At 41.8% G+C, this 16,844-nt stretch overlaps 1 protein-coding gene across 19 annotated transcripts in view; it reads right to left on the bottom strand.

The window, feature by feature from the left end:
• Positions 1 to 16,844, bottom strand: part of SIPA1L1 (signal induced proliferation associated 1 like 1) — a 365,199-nt gene that overhangs the window by 94,729 nt on the left and 253,626 nt on the right. For all 19 annotated transcript variants that reach the window (XM_047861070.1, XM_047861065.1, XM_047861068.1 and 16 more), the window contains 2 exons: positions 13,743 to 13,873; positions 8,343 to 8,531 (listed from right to left, as the gene is read on the bottom strand). In XM_047861070.1, coding sequence (XP_047717026.1) covers positions 8,343 to 8,531; positions 13,743 to 13,873 — 320 coding nt within the window. The remainder of the gene's footprint in view (positions 1 to 8,342; positions 8,532 to 13,742; positions 13,874 to 16,844) is intronic.

Genomic DNA, 16,844 nt, shown 5'->3' with positions numbered 1-16,844 from the left:
GTATATTAATTAGGGCAAAATTGACATCATTAAAAATCTTGAGTTTTTCAATCCATGAACATAGTATGTCTCTCTGTTTAGTTAGGTCTTCTTTAATTTCCTTCATCAGTGTTTTATAGTTTTTAGCACACTAGTCCTATACATGTTTTGTTAGATATATACCCAAGCATTTCATTTTTTATTATGGGATTAGAAGTGATATTGTATTTTAATTTTAGCTTCCACATGTTCATTAAAATAAATCAAACTGAGAACTACACCAAAGCAAAAAGGCTTTGCCCAACAAAGGAAACCATCAACAAAAGGAAAAGGCAACCTACTGAATGTATTTGCAAATGATATATCTGATCAGGGATTAATATCTGAAATACACAAAGAACATATTCAACTCAACACCAAAGAAAAAATGACCCCAAACAAGTAACTGGGGCACGACTATGGGCAGAGAACCTGAACAGACATTTTTCCAAAGAAGACATACAGATGCCAAGAGACACATGAAAAGATGCTTAACATCACTAATTATCAGGGAAATGCAAATCAAAACCACAATGAAATATTACCTTATTACGTGTCAGAATGGCTACAGCAAAAACCATGAGAAATAGTAAGTGTTGGTGAGGATGTGGAGAAAAAGGAACTCTTGTGCACTGTTGGAGGGAATGTAAATTGGGGCAGCCCCTGTGGGAAACAGTATGGAGGTTCCTCAAAAAATGAAAAACAGAAATAACATGATTCAGTAATGCCACTACTGGGTATTTACCCAAAGAAAATGAAAACACTAATTCAAAAAGATAAATTAACCCCTATGATTATTATAGCATTATTTCCAACAGCTAAGACCCAGAAGCAACCTAAGTGCTCATCAATAGAAGAATGGATAAAGAAGATGTGGTGTGTGTGTGTGTGTGTGTGTATGTATATGTATATATGTATACACACACACACACACACACACACACACAAAATGGGATATTACTCAGCCATAAAAAGGAATGAGATCTTGTCATTTGTGACAACATAGATGGACCCAGAGAGTATCATGCTAAGTGAAGTAAGTCAGAGAAATACAAATCATATGATTGTTTATATGTGAAATCTAAAACAAAGCAGAAACAGACCTATAAATACAGAGAAATGGTGGTTGCCAGAGTGGGTGGGTGGGTGGGTGGGTGGAAAGGACAACGCAGATGAAGGGGAGTGGGAGGTACAGGCTTCCAGCTGTGAAATGAATAAGTCATGGGGATGAAAGATACAGCATAAGGAATGCAGTTAATGGTGCTGTAACAGCGCTGTATGATGACTGATGGTAGGCAGCTACACTTGTGGTGAGCAGAGCATAAGGCACAGACTGGCTGAACCACTAGTACATACATTATAGTGCACCGAAGCTAATGTCACATTGTGTGTCAACTACCCTTCAACTAATACAAACGACAAAGATACCAAATTGATTGTTGTGAGTTGATGCTGAATCCCACAACCCTGCTGAACACACCTTCTAGTTCTAGGAAGTTTTTGTAGCTTCCTCGGGGCTTTGTACGTAGACTATCAAGCCACCTGAAATAGGGAAAGTTTTTTTTTTTTTCCCTTTCTCTAACATCTTTTATTTCCTTTTCTTGCCTTACTGTGCTGCCTAGCACTTCCAGTATCATGTCGAATAGCGATGGTGACACTGTATATCCTTGCCGTGTTAACACTAAGTCTTTCATCATTGAGGAGGATATAAGCTGTAGGTTTTTGGTAGATGTTTTTCATTAAATTGAGCAAGTTCCCCTCTATTCTCATTTTATCACAAACGACCACTGTGTTGTTCCTCAAATCCCACGGTCCTTAGCCGGTCTGCCTCCTCTCTATCCTGAAGATTCATTTTATGTTTACTTTTCATACAATGTACAAGGCATTTAGCTGTACTTAGCAGGAAGAATAGGGGAAAAAAATAGATATACCCCGTATTTCCAGATGTGAAACTACAAACTTACTTTTTAAAAATATTTTGTCCAGTGTTCCTGGTTCTTCTCATTGGGTGGTCTGGTCTGCAACAAACTACTGTGTCATTACCGGACATGAAGATCTTGTTCTTTTTGAAAGATCCTCATGATTCACCCTGACAGCATTTACTTTGGTTTGTTCTTTATAAACATGACAACTTTTTTAAACCACTTCTTAAAGATTCATCACTCTACTGTCCCCTAAAAAAAGAATGTCAAAGAGACTGGAAAAATTCAGTGTTGTGAGCAAAATATGATGTTAGAAAATGTATCCTCATTGGAAATTACTAACAAAAATAAAACTGCTTTTAAAAAATGAAATGGATACTGGGTAGGAAAGTTATTTTAAAAATCTGACTGCGATGCTGTCAAAATTATTTATATATGTGCACAGCCATTCTGATCTATTTTTATCTTTGGCATAACATGTTCTATACACACACGCAATAATCTTCTCTAATGTTGTGCAAAACTTCTCACAAAAATAAAAAGCTTCATATTGGGTATTAAATTGATCTGACACGAAGATGAATTTCAGTTATGCAGAAAAAGGCTCTTCATTACAGCATTGTTTGTAACAGGAAAAGAGTGGAATCAATCCAAGTGCCCAACATTAGGGCACCTGATAAAATAAACGATGGTACAGAAACAAAATAGAATACTATGCAGCCATAGAAACAATGGGAAAGCTTTCTGTACACTGACATAGAAAGGTCTCCAAAACACACTACTCAGTGAAAAAGAGAAAATGTCCAGAGCGTGTTGTATATTCTAAGGAAGAAGTAAGACTCTAGATGCATATTTGATGATGTCTGTATAGAGACACAGGAATATGTAAGAAACTAATAAAACTGGTAACTATGAGATCCCTCAAAATAAACAGAATTACTTGGATTTCTGCACCATTTGAAGATATTAGCTAGTTTATTCCCATGGGAAAGGAACTAGTTTAAATTTTTAATTTAATGCTGAATTTAAGACACAATCCACAAATCGAAGTTGAGCCTGAAACAGCTGCACTCTCTGGACTGTGAACCAAAGGGTCCTCACTGCATGTCGCTGCCACGCGGAACTCCACCACTGCAAACCGCGGCTGTTCCACAGCCACATGTCTTCCAAATGCCACTGCTGTCAGTTGTGTTAATCACAGAACCCTACCACTGGAAAGGTTCCCAACAAGTCACCCATCCCTGCCTTAGCCAGGCAAAAGAGCACGGAGGAGCCAGTGCAGAGTAATCATCACTTGTGAACAGACAAGATAAAGCTACCAATAATGCCACACTGCCTTCTTCCACTGACCTGACAACTGTCGTGTAGATTTCCTTCCTGATGATGTATGTACAGACCCATGAATTGTCTAGAACCAATGTGTGGCCATCTGAACTTTAGTTTGTGCATTAGCTGTTATCATAATCTAGGATAAAATTTCAGGAATGGCAACTGTTCTGCCACAGCCTCATTCATACAAAATGGGCCTTGGGAAAAATGTTTTCTTTATGGTTCGTTCTTTAAATCTTGCTGCCTGATTCAAAGAAGAAAGCAGCTGGTCAAACTCATTTATCCTCAATAAAATAATGCAACATGGCAATGAACAGGCGAAGTCAGCAGCAAATTTCATCCGTGTCCTTAATCAAGGAATCAGTGCTATTTGTGATCAAATAAACATTGCTTAACATTTGTTCTTCAGATAAATATTGCAAACCTAATTAGAGATGATCACCTTTCCCCTTCAATGTCAATAACTTGAAGGTAAGACTTTAAGGAATAGAAAACCCCAAAAATATTTTCATTTCTTTGCACTTTTAATAATTACCTAGAAAAACAGTGGAGATACTCATTTAGGAAAACCACTACCACATACATGAAACTTGACATCTCCTAATGAAAACAGGACTACCAATTTTCTCTACTGCAAACTGGCTATAGTACTTTAACATGTTCTGCTTAATACTGGGCACTGAAGCCAGCAGCAATAATGCTGAGAGCCATCTTTCCAGTTTCCTCTCCCACTCAAGGGGAGAGAAAAGGAGGATGGGGTATTTAGTGCATTGGGTAAGAAGGCAGGCTGTGGAGTCTGAATGCTTGGATTTAAAACCCGCCTCCACCAGATCCTAACTGTGACTGGTGTGGTCTTTCAGCATCTTTGTGCCTCAGCGTCCTTGTCTGTAAAATAAGAACAATAAAAGCACTGACATCAAAGGATTCTGAGGATTAGTTAAAGTAATTCATGTAAACTGCTTCACGTGGTACCTAGCTTGGTCACTGCCCAATAAAAAGTATCTATTTTTATTACTCTCTTACATGTGCCTTACGCTCCTGTTCCGCAAGACTGCTTGCTGCCATAACCACACTGTGCTTTCATCCCTCTGTGTTTTGTGCTTTTTGTTCTGAATCTAGACCACCCCATTGCTTGTTCTCTGGCCTGATGAAACCCTCTTCCCTTCCATGGCCCATCTTGGAAATGGGCCTAACCAATCATGACTTGGCCCTGTTGGCTTGCACCTCCAGTGCTCTTTGTTTGCTGTTCTTTTATTACACTCATTATATTAAACCTGACTTTCATTACAGTAATTGATGACCTTGTCTCCTTCATGGGGAAGGATTGTGTCTTACTAGCCCATTTACTCTCCATAGTCTTTAACAATCCGCCAAGAGTGATTACTCAATGAGCATTTATTAGATTTGAAACAGTTGTGCTTACTTATGACAGTAAGCATAACATATTATACTACCTATGACAGCAGCTCTCTCATGGGATGCTTGCAAATGTTCAATGAGATGGCGCATGTAAAGGGCTACTAACAAGTTTTATTATTTTATCATTATCAACCACAGCTAAGAGTTCCTCAGTGCTCACCATGTGGCATGGTGGCTTTTCATTCCCCTTGCACAGAGTAGGTGAAATGAAGGTGCTTTTTAAATGACTGATGAAGAAAAATGGCGCTGATCCGGCAAATTGGTAAGTAACTATCGGCTATATTATTAAAAAGCCGGCTTGGATAATGAAATTCCTGATTATTTTACAGCATAGTTTTGAGGATCAAAATAATTCAAGACCTGAAAAAATATAACTTGCAAATCTTATAAACGAAAGGTAGCATTATGCAAATGTGTGTACCCAGCGTTCAGGACTACTGAGGGTTTTGAAAACAGCACTGAGAACTTCCGACATTCTCCATCTTCTCAACCATAAACCAGGCCAATAATTAGAACCTCCGTGCAGGGCGCTAGGACGAGTAAATCAGGCAGTGTGGTGAAGTGCTTATGGAAGTGTGATAAGTAAACACACATGCTGATCTAATTTGTTATTATTATAAGTGATGCTCTCAATTATCTAGTAAGTGAAGATCTAGAACCATGACCGATAAACTAAGTCCGGAGTTGATCCAGATGTTCTTAAGTCACACACTGTTCCCAACTCTTGACAGTGTGAAATCACTGGTAGGTCACTGCCCTGTACAGGATGATGGACGAGGACATCAATGAATAGTGAAAGGCCCAGAAAAGTATAAGGGAGAATGTAAAAGCTTGGATAAGCCCCATACATAACTGGGATAAGCATACATTCATTTCTAAAACTTCAGGAATTAAAATGCCTCTTCAGTTCCTGCAAACATATCAGTCTAGTCAAATGAAGAACACATTTTTATATTTTTGTGAAATGCTTTCTTTTACATATTACAGGCATAATTTTAATTCGTCCTTCTATTCATTTCGGCTTTTAAAAGTGGTAAAATGAGAAAATAAAGCAACAGAGATCCGAAAGGCAAAATGCCACAATGAAGCAAGCAAACAATGTTTTCTTTTTCCAAGCATAATTATGTAAGCTGTTTAAAGGAAAAAAGCTACTAAAGCAATCATTTAAATAAAACTTAAAGGGAGATCTAGAAGTTCTTTTCAGTGAGTCTAATTTCTTGGTATCACTCTACAAATCTTTTTAAATGTAAGGATGTACAAAGCACGAAATTTTTTAAAATGATGACAAGGATGGAAACAAAATGTTTTGCAATGATTCAAATGTGTAATCTACTGCACTTACATGCATTTTTTTAAAAGAAATCTGTATATGTACAAGGCACCAAAATAATCATTTTCTCGAAATGATTCCAAGGCATTAATGAGATTTTCTACCAAAAAAAGAACTCCCCAGACTAAACGCCTAAGTATGCATGTCATGTGCTTTTTACCAGCACAATCCTGGCTTTGAATGCTATGGAGACATAAATGAAAAGACAGAGGCCAAGGGGGGTGCCCCTTAGTTCAGATTTAGAATTGCATATATGGAAGATCAGGCTTTAAAGTTTTAGGTTCTACTGCCTAGTAAAATTTCCAAAATAAAACTGGGGAGACGCCCATCGGTTGCCAAATTTTAATTTCGCAGAGGAAAGGCATTACAGAAAACAACTAACATATATCGTCATCAATAATTTATGAAGGAAAGGATCATTTTAATACCCGCTAAGCATAAGAAGCCCTAATTTTAGAATGGACAGTTTTATGAATTAAATCAATTTAAGTTGAACTCACTGTACAGTGGTCTTATTTTTTCTGTGTTGATGGGATTAGGAATAGTTCATCACTAAGAGAGGGCATAACATGGGCTAGCGGTCCCACAAAATAACTTGTTCTAATGTAGGATTTAGAATGTCCAATTTGTGATTACATTATCAGTGTCTCAATGTGACTCTCCTTGGGGCACCTGGATGGCTCAGTCGGTTAAGCATCCAACTTCGGCTCAGGTCATGATCTCACAGGTCGTGAGTTCAAGCCCAGCATCCGGCTCTGTGCTGACAGCTCGGAGCCTGCAGCCTGCTTTGGATTCTGTGTTTCCCCCTGTCTCTGCCCCTCCCCTGCTCATGCTTTCTCTCTCTCAAGAATAAATAAACATTAAAAAAAATTTTTTTTAATGTATTCTCCTTGAAAAACATGGTCACTGAAAAGACCAAATCCATACAGTGGAACCTAATCTTCATTTTTCTCTATTCCTCCTTTGTTAGACTGAATCTTCAGAACACTTACTGGAAAACAGCCCCCAAATAGTTAAGCTCACTAGTGCACCAGCAGTCTTCTGACACATTCAAGGTGCTCCCTTGTTTCCATGTTATAAACGTGGACATGCACAGCCTGCTGGAGGTCCACGCGTGGCACAGACATCAGCTGGCCTTTCTCACAAGTGAAACGAATGAAGAGAGAGAGAGTCATGATGAGAAAAGCTGTGTCCAACCATTGGTTCCCAATATACCCCTAGTGGCTGAATTAAAAGAACACACCTTGAGACAGACTTTTTAAAATTCCCATTCATTTTAATAACGTTGGAATTTTTGGTTAATTAAAGAGATACCATCAAAATTAGTTCATAAAATGGCATTCAATAAAGGGACCGATTTTGTTTGGAGGGTGTTTTTTTTAATGCAATAATAAAGCTATGATCACTCATATTACTAGGATGTAATATGGCTAAAACGGTTCAAGGACGTTCAAAGAGTCAGAGTATATAAATAAAACATCTAACAAAACTAGCCCAGATGTTCAAATTATTCCAAGCAGAATGTGGGCCCGCTCCCTGGTTAGTGGATTTGTGAGATCATAGTTTTTCACTCTCTACCCTTGTGCTGCCTCTGTATGGACTGTCCTATCGCCCAGCTGCATCTTGACCAAATGGCCACACAGGAAGTACAGGAAGCATAGAAGTAAGAAAATGCTGAGCATTTTCATTTTGTTACTAATTGGGACACAAATTTTTAAAATTCTGTATTTAGAAATCTTGGCTAGAAAACATCTTTGGTGGTATAAATAGGCTTTAAAAACTGAAGCTTTTAAGAACAGCTGTACTGTGGACAGTGGCTAACAGTACAGGCTCTGAACTTATTAACTGTGTGAACTTGGGCCTACTATTCCATCTCCTTATGCCTCAGATTCCTCATCTCTAAAATGGAGACAAGGTCTCCACTAATGGTGCCAGTCTCATAGGGTTGGGAGATGAAATGGGGTAACATATTGAAGGCGCTGAAAACAGAGCCTGGTGAATATATTACTCTTATTGCGACTACTTATTCTTAGAATCCCTGAAAAATTCACTGCATTTATGGAAGATTTTATACTAAAAGAGTTGAACACAGTTTAAGAACCCTATTTATCGATTCTGACACAGAAAATTTCATCAGATGAGGAATGTTCAGAGTTCAGAGAGTTAGGAAAACAGAAAATGCGTAATTGCAAAGAGACCGACCACGCTCTGCAATAAATGCCATCCGTTTAACGGGTCAAAAAAGAAACCTTAAGTTCCGTATTCTGGACACCTAGCGGGAAAACTGAGCGACAAGAACGTCTTCCCCCAGAAGCCAAACTTACCCCTTGTTCGTCCAGTTTCATGAGTTGCTCTGTGACTTTGGGAGTGTTGAAGGCCAACCTCAGGCACTGGACGTTGAGCTCAGGAATCACGTGCTCCAGCACTTCCTTCAGGGGCAGCCCTCTGGCTGTCGAGTGCTTCGCCGTTGAGGGAATGGCATCCTCCAGGACAGAACCTCTCAGGGTCATGAGCTGAAAAACAGACATGTGCTCCAGTGAGGTCTCTCTCGGTGTGGGAGAGGAGTAAATACATCACATGCTCTGAAGGCCTGGACTCAGATGCCCCCGAGGAGCCGGGAATGACTTCTCAAAGGCTTAGCTACTTTGTATATGAAAAACAAGGCCAACACTTTGTTTTCTTTTTTCTTTTTTTTTAAGGTTTTTTTTTTTTTTTTTAGTGTTTATTTATTTTTGAGAGAGAGAGAAAGAGACAGCATGAGTGTGGGAGGAGCAGAGAGGGAGACACAGAATCAGAAGCAGGCTCCAGGCTCTGAGCTGTCAGCACAGAGCCCAACATAGGCTCGAACCCACAAACTGTGAGATCATGACCTGAGCCGAAGTCTGACACTGAACCAACTGAGCCACGCAGGTGCCCCTATTTTTTTCTTTTATAGAAAGAGAAGGAATGTGCATGAGCAGGGGAGAGGGGCGGAGGAAGAGAAGGGGAGAAGGGAAGAGAGGGAGGGGGGAGACAGAGAGAGAAAGAGAGAGAGAAAGAGAGAGAGAGAGAGAGAGAGAGAGAATATCTTAAGCAGGCTCCATGCTCAGCATGGAGTCCCATGCCAGACTAGACCTCATGACCCTGGGATCATGACCTGAGCCGAAATCAAGAGTTAGACGTTCAACCGACTGAACCACCCAGGTGCCCCAAGGCCAACACTTTCAAGAAGACCCAGACAAGCCCAAAGGAACTCAGAGTCAAGCCTTCCAAGGATATCTACTTTAAAGCCAAATAAAATATTTCCTTCAGGAACTCAGTAAGATCTAGACCTTTATATGGCTTATAAAATGTCACTAACCAGGAAATTAAGAAAATATCCCAGAGAAACATCTGAAGAATGCTCAGGATTTACATGTTATACCTTTCTGATTTACAAAAGATAAGGGTCAAGTTTTCAATTTCATAACATATCATGGACAAGCATAAACTACTTATATCCCCAAATGCTACAAAAAGACAACGACTGTTAGTACAGCAGCAGAGTCTACAGCACTGCAAATTACTTTAGATTTCCCCTTATTTCTAGAAACACTTTCCATTATTATGAAATAAACAGAAGCAAAGAAATTTCCCCGTGTAACGACGATTTGTTGGAGTAAACAAGAAGCCCAAAGCGGTCGCAATTCCCTAAAGGTGTCGCGTGGCTAAGTTGTTAATGTAACGTAAACACTGTATGTGACCTAAGAAAAAAGCCCCACTGCACTGAACCCCTTTCCATGAAGCCTGTAGGTTACACGGGAGTGACAGGAGCTAACAGAGGAGGGCGTGTCCACAGGCAGGTGTGGCACGTGCGAGGGAAGAGACACACAACCTCGAATTCGGAAGGCTGTATTTACTGGGAAAGGGTAACAAGTTCGGGGCCCAAGAGAGTCCAAAGGCAGAAAACGGAGCATCACGGCTCAGAGCACAAGAAAAGGCCCTCGCGGAAGAGGTGGCACTGAAAAGGCACCATGAAACCTGGGGAGGATTCTGGAAAATGTCAGAGAGCAAAGGCACGGAGATGAGAGAGCACGGGGCGTGGGCGTGAAGGAGCCACGGCTATGGCGCAGACAGAGCTGACGACAGCGCAAGGGCAGGGTGGGGAGAGCCCAGAGCGGGCGTGTGCACCCATCAGGCTCCCAGGGGCAACCTCAGACCCTGTCTGAGTGCAGAGGGTGATGCGTCCCTCAAGAGGAACCGCAAGAGGAAGAAGCCAGAGGAAGAAGCTGCAGGCAGACAATACGGTGAGCAGGAAGCTGCAAGCGTCCGGGAATCAGGCCAAGAGGGCATGATACGCGTCTAGCAGCAAAATGGAGGCCAAAGGAAAAACCACCAGGGAAGCAAAACCTCTAACATCTGCCAGATGATGCAGAAGAGGGAGGAGGGCAGGAAAAGCAAACTTGACCAACATCTTGCTCTCAATCCAAGAACAAGGTCCTATTCACATGATCAGTATCTTTTCTTTCATTTATAAATAATTTGGTTTCAAGTAACACTTGTGTAAAAACACATCATTTTCCTATGACTTAATACCTAATCTGACAGAAATGGTTTCTCGGATTTGTTTGCTTGATTGTGTTTTGAGTTATGGGAAACCGCCGAAAGACCCAGGTACCGTGCTCCTCTGTCCCTGAGGTAACGTGCCTGGGGCCCGGAAGCTACAGAGGCTCCAAGTATTTTCAGCTGAGAAACCAAGCCCGGGAATGCTAATCCTGTAGCACAGGGAAGACTGCAGCTCACCTCCAGGAAGCCAAAGCAGAGGAGAAAAACCATGACTCATTTTTTATAACTGGATCACTAGCATTACTGATATTTCTGTTAATGATTTCCAGAAACAAGGCGAGAGGCCTTAGGAGTCCCTGTGTACCTTGCTTAAAAACACTCACGTGTCACAAGGTCTTCTTCAGAAACTGTCAGCTTTACAAACACGTTTACGTTTTTCTGTTTGTGTTGTGCACTGATGATTTCTATTGAAATGAAAGAGGAAGGACCAACATGCCTGTCAGGTGGGGACGGACCACGAGAGAGGGTTCTATCAGAGGACTTCTGTTAGTTTCTTTGTATGAAAAGCCTCATTAAGACAGTACCATTAAACCACATTTAAGGATTACTTTCACCGGAAAGGAAAAAGTTCCACGAAAGCTAGGGGCATTCCATTAAATACACATGAGAGAGAGGAAGGAAAGAGAATGAAGGAAGGAGACAGAGGGGAAGGGAGAGCACGGCTGTACAATTCTAGGCATTAGCCATGTCATCGTGAACAACTCAGACAACAGTCCCCATCCCCACGGGGCTTAAATTCTAGTGGGGGAGACCGAAGACAAACAAAATAACAAGTACAGTGGGTGAGGTAGTATTAAATGTTCGTGAAAAAAGAAAGCCTCACATCAGATGTGAAATGGGATATGTGGGAGCAGAAATCTTAGATCCAGTGGCCAGGGAAGGCCCCTGTGGTTTAGGAGTCAAGGTCAGAAGGAAATGAGAAAGCTCCAGTCAGGAGGATGCCAGGGGAAGAACACAGCAGGACAGAGGAATAGGGAGCAGCCGAGCCCCGAGGCAGAGGTGTCACGGTGGCCCAGAGGGGAAGGAAGCCAGCGTGGCTGGAAAGACCAAGGGAACGGATGCTCTCCTAAATTAGCAAAGGACACTGACTGGTTTTTTCTCACGAGATGGGAAGCCACTAAAGGATTGTGAACTGAGGAATGACAGATCCGGTTTGCACTTCGGAAGGATCCCTCCTGGGCTGAAAGGATGCAGGGATTAAGGGCAGAGGCAGGAAGAAAGGTTCTTCTGCCTGGCCCAGGCCGAGGTGATGGGATGGAAGAAGGGGTTGAAATCTGGGCATATCTTGAAAACAAAGTCAACCAGTTTTGCTGACAGCCAGGGTGGGGGCAGGAGGCAGGGAGGGGAGTCCAGTGTGACTTTAAGGTTTCCGGCCTGAACCCTCTCAATAATAGAGTTGTCAGCTAAACATTAATTTGAACATAGAAGCAAGCGGTGATGGTGTTTTGAAGTACAAGTAACAGTTGACTTGGATGTCCCAATCACAGGCTAAGTCAGTGGACTGCAGGGCTCACCAGACGGGCTAGCGGAAAAGGGAAGGACTAGCGGCTGCAAGTCCAGGGAAGGAAGGGGAGGTGCAGGTTGAACACTTTGGGCCCAGGGAGTGAGGGACAAAAGAACAGAGCCACCGATCATGGCAGAGGGATCACATGAACTCAGGATGGCAGTTAACGCTGCAGGGAGAGAGGGAATGTGGCAAGGCAAGCTGGAAGGGATGGTCATGGAGACCAGTGACCAAAGTGACCGGATGGGAGAAAGAAATCCCTCACTTAGAAAACTTTGACCTCTGGCATGAAGGACGGTAGGACAGTGGCGAGAAGAGGCATTTAAATGGATAAAAAACAGAAAAGGAAGAACCTGGTGGGGGCTGAAATAGGGGTGGCCTTGGGAGGGAAACAGGTAAGAACAGGAAACAGGTAAGAACAGGCAAAAACACCTGAAGTAAGGTAACAGGCTCAGAGATCCAAGAAGCCAGAGAGGGGCAACCACCTCGTCCAACTTCAAGAACAGCCATGTTCTCCGTGCTTTTCTACGTTCAACAAAAGCATTCACCCTGCTTAGCGATTAGCTCTGGTGTGGAGAGAAAGTACACTAGGGCAAGAGAGCGCTTCAGTCCTCTCTGGCCATCGTGTACCACACATGAGAAATGGAAGTTGTGCCTTTAAAAATCCTAGTTTTAATTTCCCCCGAGTTCAAGCTGAGGAACAATTACTAAGTGAAGCCAACCCCTGACACATGCCTTGTATTCAATGGGGGAAAGAGGTTAACTGTCCTATTTAAACTAGTTTCAAACCCATTATTTTCTAGATACCTCAGGGGAGTATTAGGCATTAATGCCTCACAACAGTCCTAAAGTGAATTTGGTGCAGGGAGGCAATAATAAATTCATAACTGGCACAACTATATATATATTTACAAAGAAAGCAAACCACTGTCCCAAACTTGTTCATGAGTTTAAAACAACAACAACAACAAAAAAACCCTGCTCTGTTAGCTATTTTATTTTTCCTTTTCTTTTCTGACCTGAATTTCATTTTAAAATAAAAACTCACATATTATGTGTGCCTAGATTCCTAAGGAGCTCCAAGAGCCTGTCTCTACGTGCAGTTAGATAGCCCTGGGTTTGACTGGTCTGCATTCTGTCTCCAAAAGGCCTAGGTAACAGGCCCAAGAGACGTCAAAATGGAAGAAGAAAAGAGCCTTTCCCTCTTCTTGGGTCAAGAACTGGCCTAAGCAACACTTTGTAAGAGTGAGTTTACTCTTTGGGTGACCCTCTCTCATCTGTAAGGCCCCTGGCTCAAGCTGGCTCAGGGCTTTCCGGCCCCCTGAGCCGGATATGCAATATCCACTTTGGAATTCTGAGGGCTCCAATTTCCTAGGGCCACACTTAACTGAGGTATCTTTCTCTGCATCAAAACTCCCATTCATTTATTGCATCTATCCAGAGCTCCATGGAAAGGAAGGATCCAAATCTAACCATTATGTCCACCCCCATCACCACCAGAACGAATGAAAGGGGCCTTTGTTTATTCAAAGGCATTTGTAACTATGTGCTATTAAATTTAATTGCTTTGCTACTGCGACCACTCCATTTTTTCCTCACTCCAATCAAGTCTCAATCTTTCTGGTTTGCAACTTACCTCACTGGTTCTAAAAATTATTCGGTAGTTGTAGGGAGATCCATTTTCCTTCGTCTCTTCTGGCTTTTCCCTCCGAATGCTCACAGCCACTGGTCCAAGATTCTCATCGGCCCCAAAATAGTTCCAGTGTTCTTAGGTAAAATAAGACAAAACAAAATTAGAACATTTACATAACACTTTAAAAATGTTATATTCTGTTTGATAGTAAGATCACTCGATAAAATGTCAATGCATTTAACAAATATTCTTCAATGAGTTACAGAAACAGAGACTTAGATACATAAGTTTGGTCTCAGTGAAAATAACACTGAATAGAGGTGGCCTATCGAGTTTTTTGTTTTTTCACTACCTCTGCAACTTACTATTTAACTATAGTTTTTAAAAGAGATTTGCGTTCTGTCCCTATATTCTACTGTTTAAAAAATTTTTATTATTATGTTTATTTATTTTGAGAGAGAGAGAGACAGAGTATGAGGCGGGGGGGGGGGGGGGGGGGGAGCAAGAGAGGGAGACACAGAATCTGAAGCAAGGATCCAGGCTCCGAGCTGTCAGCACAGAGCCTGATGCAGGGCTCAAACCCTTTGAGTGTGAGATCATGACCTGAGGGGAAGCTGGACGCTCAACCGACTGAGCCACCCAGGCGCCCCATACTCTACCATTTAAATGGGCTGCATTATGTGGGCTTCCTCCCATAAGGGAAGGTTTGTGCCAATGCTCCTTAGTTTTGTTAAAACAATAGCAACAACAAAACCCTAAATCTGTTGAGAACAGAGTTTGAGGATTGAGGAATTTCCCCCAGATTAACAAAGACTTCCCAGAACTGAAGAGAGGAGAAAGGTCTGTGAGTCACCGAGTCGCACTCTGCTCCCAGCAAGAGTAGGGTCTACAAGGACAGAGCTTCTAAGTACGCCCAGGAGGCGGAAGTCTAGCATGGGGCTCTTGCACCTTACCAGTGGTTCCCATGCAGTGGGCACTAAAGGCGACCTAAAGAGCCATGAACCTGGAGGGCACGTGAGGGCTGGGATAACAGGTCCCTCCTAGAGAGGCAGTGTGGCCAGGTGACTGACATGATGATTCAGGGCCCTCCCCCAAACGGGCTGCACTGCTCAAGACTCCAAAGGACTGGTGTTGAATGTACCTTCCTCTTGACCAGATGGAAAGTCAGGATCAAAATTAAATTACAGAAAAAAACTTCTTTAAATAATAGTCACTGTACACTAAGTATATACTTTTAAAAAAAAATAAAACTTGTCGATACATGAGATGGTTCACAGATGAGGAAATCCACAAAACACAGAAATATATGAAAAACTAAAGTGGATAACTTATTCTTCACAGCACTTTACGTGGTCCTATTTCATTTACGTGTGACACAGGCATTAAATGACTCGGACATGACACGGTCAATTTTCCTCATACAAAATGCATGCGTTTGAAAATATGTGTCATTCCCATGCAAAATATAAAAGTATTCGAAAAGCCATGAGAATAAGAAGAAATAATAGCATAACATATCTAATCATATAGATTTAAAATTTGGGTAATGTATATGAAGGTACTCTGCAAGTACTGAAGAGTGGTCGTAAAAGATACAATCATAGAGTGAATGAGGGCTCTCCAAGAACGTCATCATACTCCCTGGAAATTCAAAATAAGAAAACACAATGGGAATACGGGCAATGAACCGCTCACACACGGATAACCAAACGCAACCCAATGGAGGTCACAACATTCACTACAAACATTTCTGTATACCCTCAAAGCTCTGCACGTGTGAATCACACTCAGGGGCTGTTTACTCTTACATCGCATACAATTTCGATAAGCTTGGTTGTCTGGTCTTCAAGCTCACTGCTTTGTCTCAGAGGTGTGATCATTCCAGAGGTTGACAAAGTCCAGAGTGTAGGGCTGTTACGGACTTGCATACGGACGGCAATGTGATACAACAACTGACAACAAGGAAGAAAATGGAAAGGCAGGAGACAGAAACCGCATGAAAGAGCAGACAAGAACTTAAAGGAAAACAAGACAGCAGTCTGGGACCGTCTACTGAAGGAGCAAAGAGCTCAACACACTGAAAAAGCTTCAGAGGAGGCGTCTGAGTGGCTCAGTTGGTTAAGCGTCCAACTCTTGGTTTCAGCTCATGGTTCATGAGTTCAAGCCCCGCATCAGGCTCTGCGCTGGGATTCTCTCTCTCCCTCTCTCTCTCTCTCTCTCTCTCAAAATAAATAGACATTTAAAAAATATAAAAAAGAAACTAAACCCTGCATAAAACTCAATGTTTAAAAAGCAGAAAAGAAATTAAAGGTCATGTAAAGTTTTGTGTGTCATTAAATTCTGATCATATTTTTCTGCAATTTTTCACAGCTGTTAAATAAGTACATTTATGAGTTGGGAAATGTTCCGGAGATAAGTATAAGTCATTTCTAATATTTCATTCAGACTCTATCTTCAAACAAACCCATCTCTGGTTTGATAACTCTAGGCAGACTTTGTAAACTTTCGTGTGTGTCGGTGCAGAAACTTTTTTTCCTTTTTCCTTGAAAAAGAGCTCCAAGCAAGTGTTTCCATTTGTTCCTCCATTTCAGTTTCATGGGATAGATGGGAATTCTGGTCTAGTTCCCTGAGTTAAGTTCACTGCTATCATGGTCAGATTCTGCTTGTCCAAAATGTGTTTCCACTTGAGTAAGACTTACTCTCAGAACAAGAGCCTTGTTTTTTGTGCACACTGTTTCCTCTGCTCCCAGGGATTACAGAGGTATAGAAAAACACCCTTTCTACACGAACATACCTTTATTCAGTTCAAAATCCAAATGTACTGTGTACTCTCTGGCAGTGGACTTTGGTTGAGTATGTCACCTTAAATTGAATTTCTGAGTCCTTAAACTTTGATCTTAAGACAAATGACTCTGATTTTTTTTCTTTAAACCAAAATACCAGGGGCGCCTGGGTGGCTCAGTTGGTTGAGCGTCCGACTCCGGCTCAGGTCATGATCTCACGGCCTGTGAGTTCAAGCCCCGCATCAGGCTCTGTGCTGATGGCTCAGAGCCTGGAGCCTGCTTCCGATTCTGTGTCTCCCTCTCTCTCTCCCCCTTCCCTGCT

This window comes from Prionailurus viverrinus, chromosome B3, assembly GCF_022837055.1.
Source record: "Prionailurus viverrinus isolate Anna chromosome B3, UM_Priviv_1.0, whole genome shotgun sequence".
Taxonomy (NCBI): Eukaryota; Metazoa; Chordata; class Mammalia; order Carnivora; family Felidae; genus Prionailurus; species Prionailurus viverrinus.
This window is presented reverse-complemented; position numbering and strand designations above follow the sequence as displayed.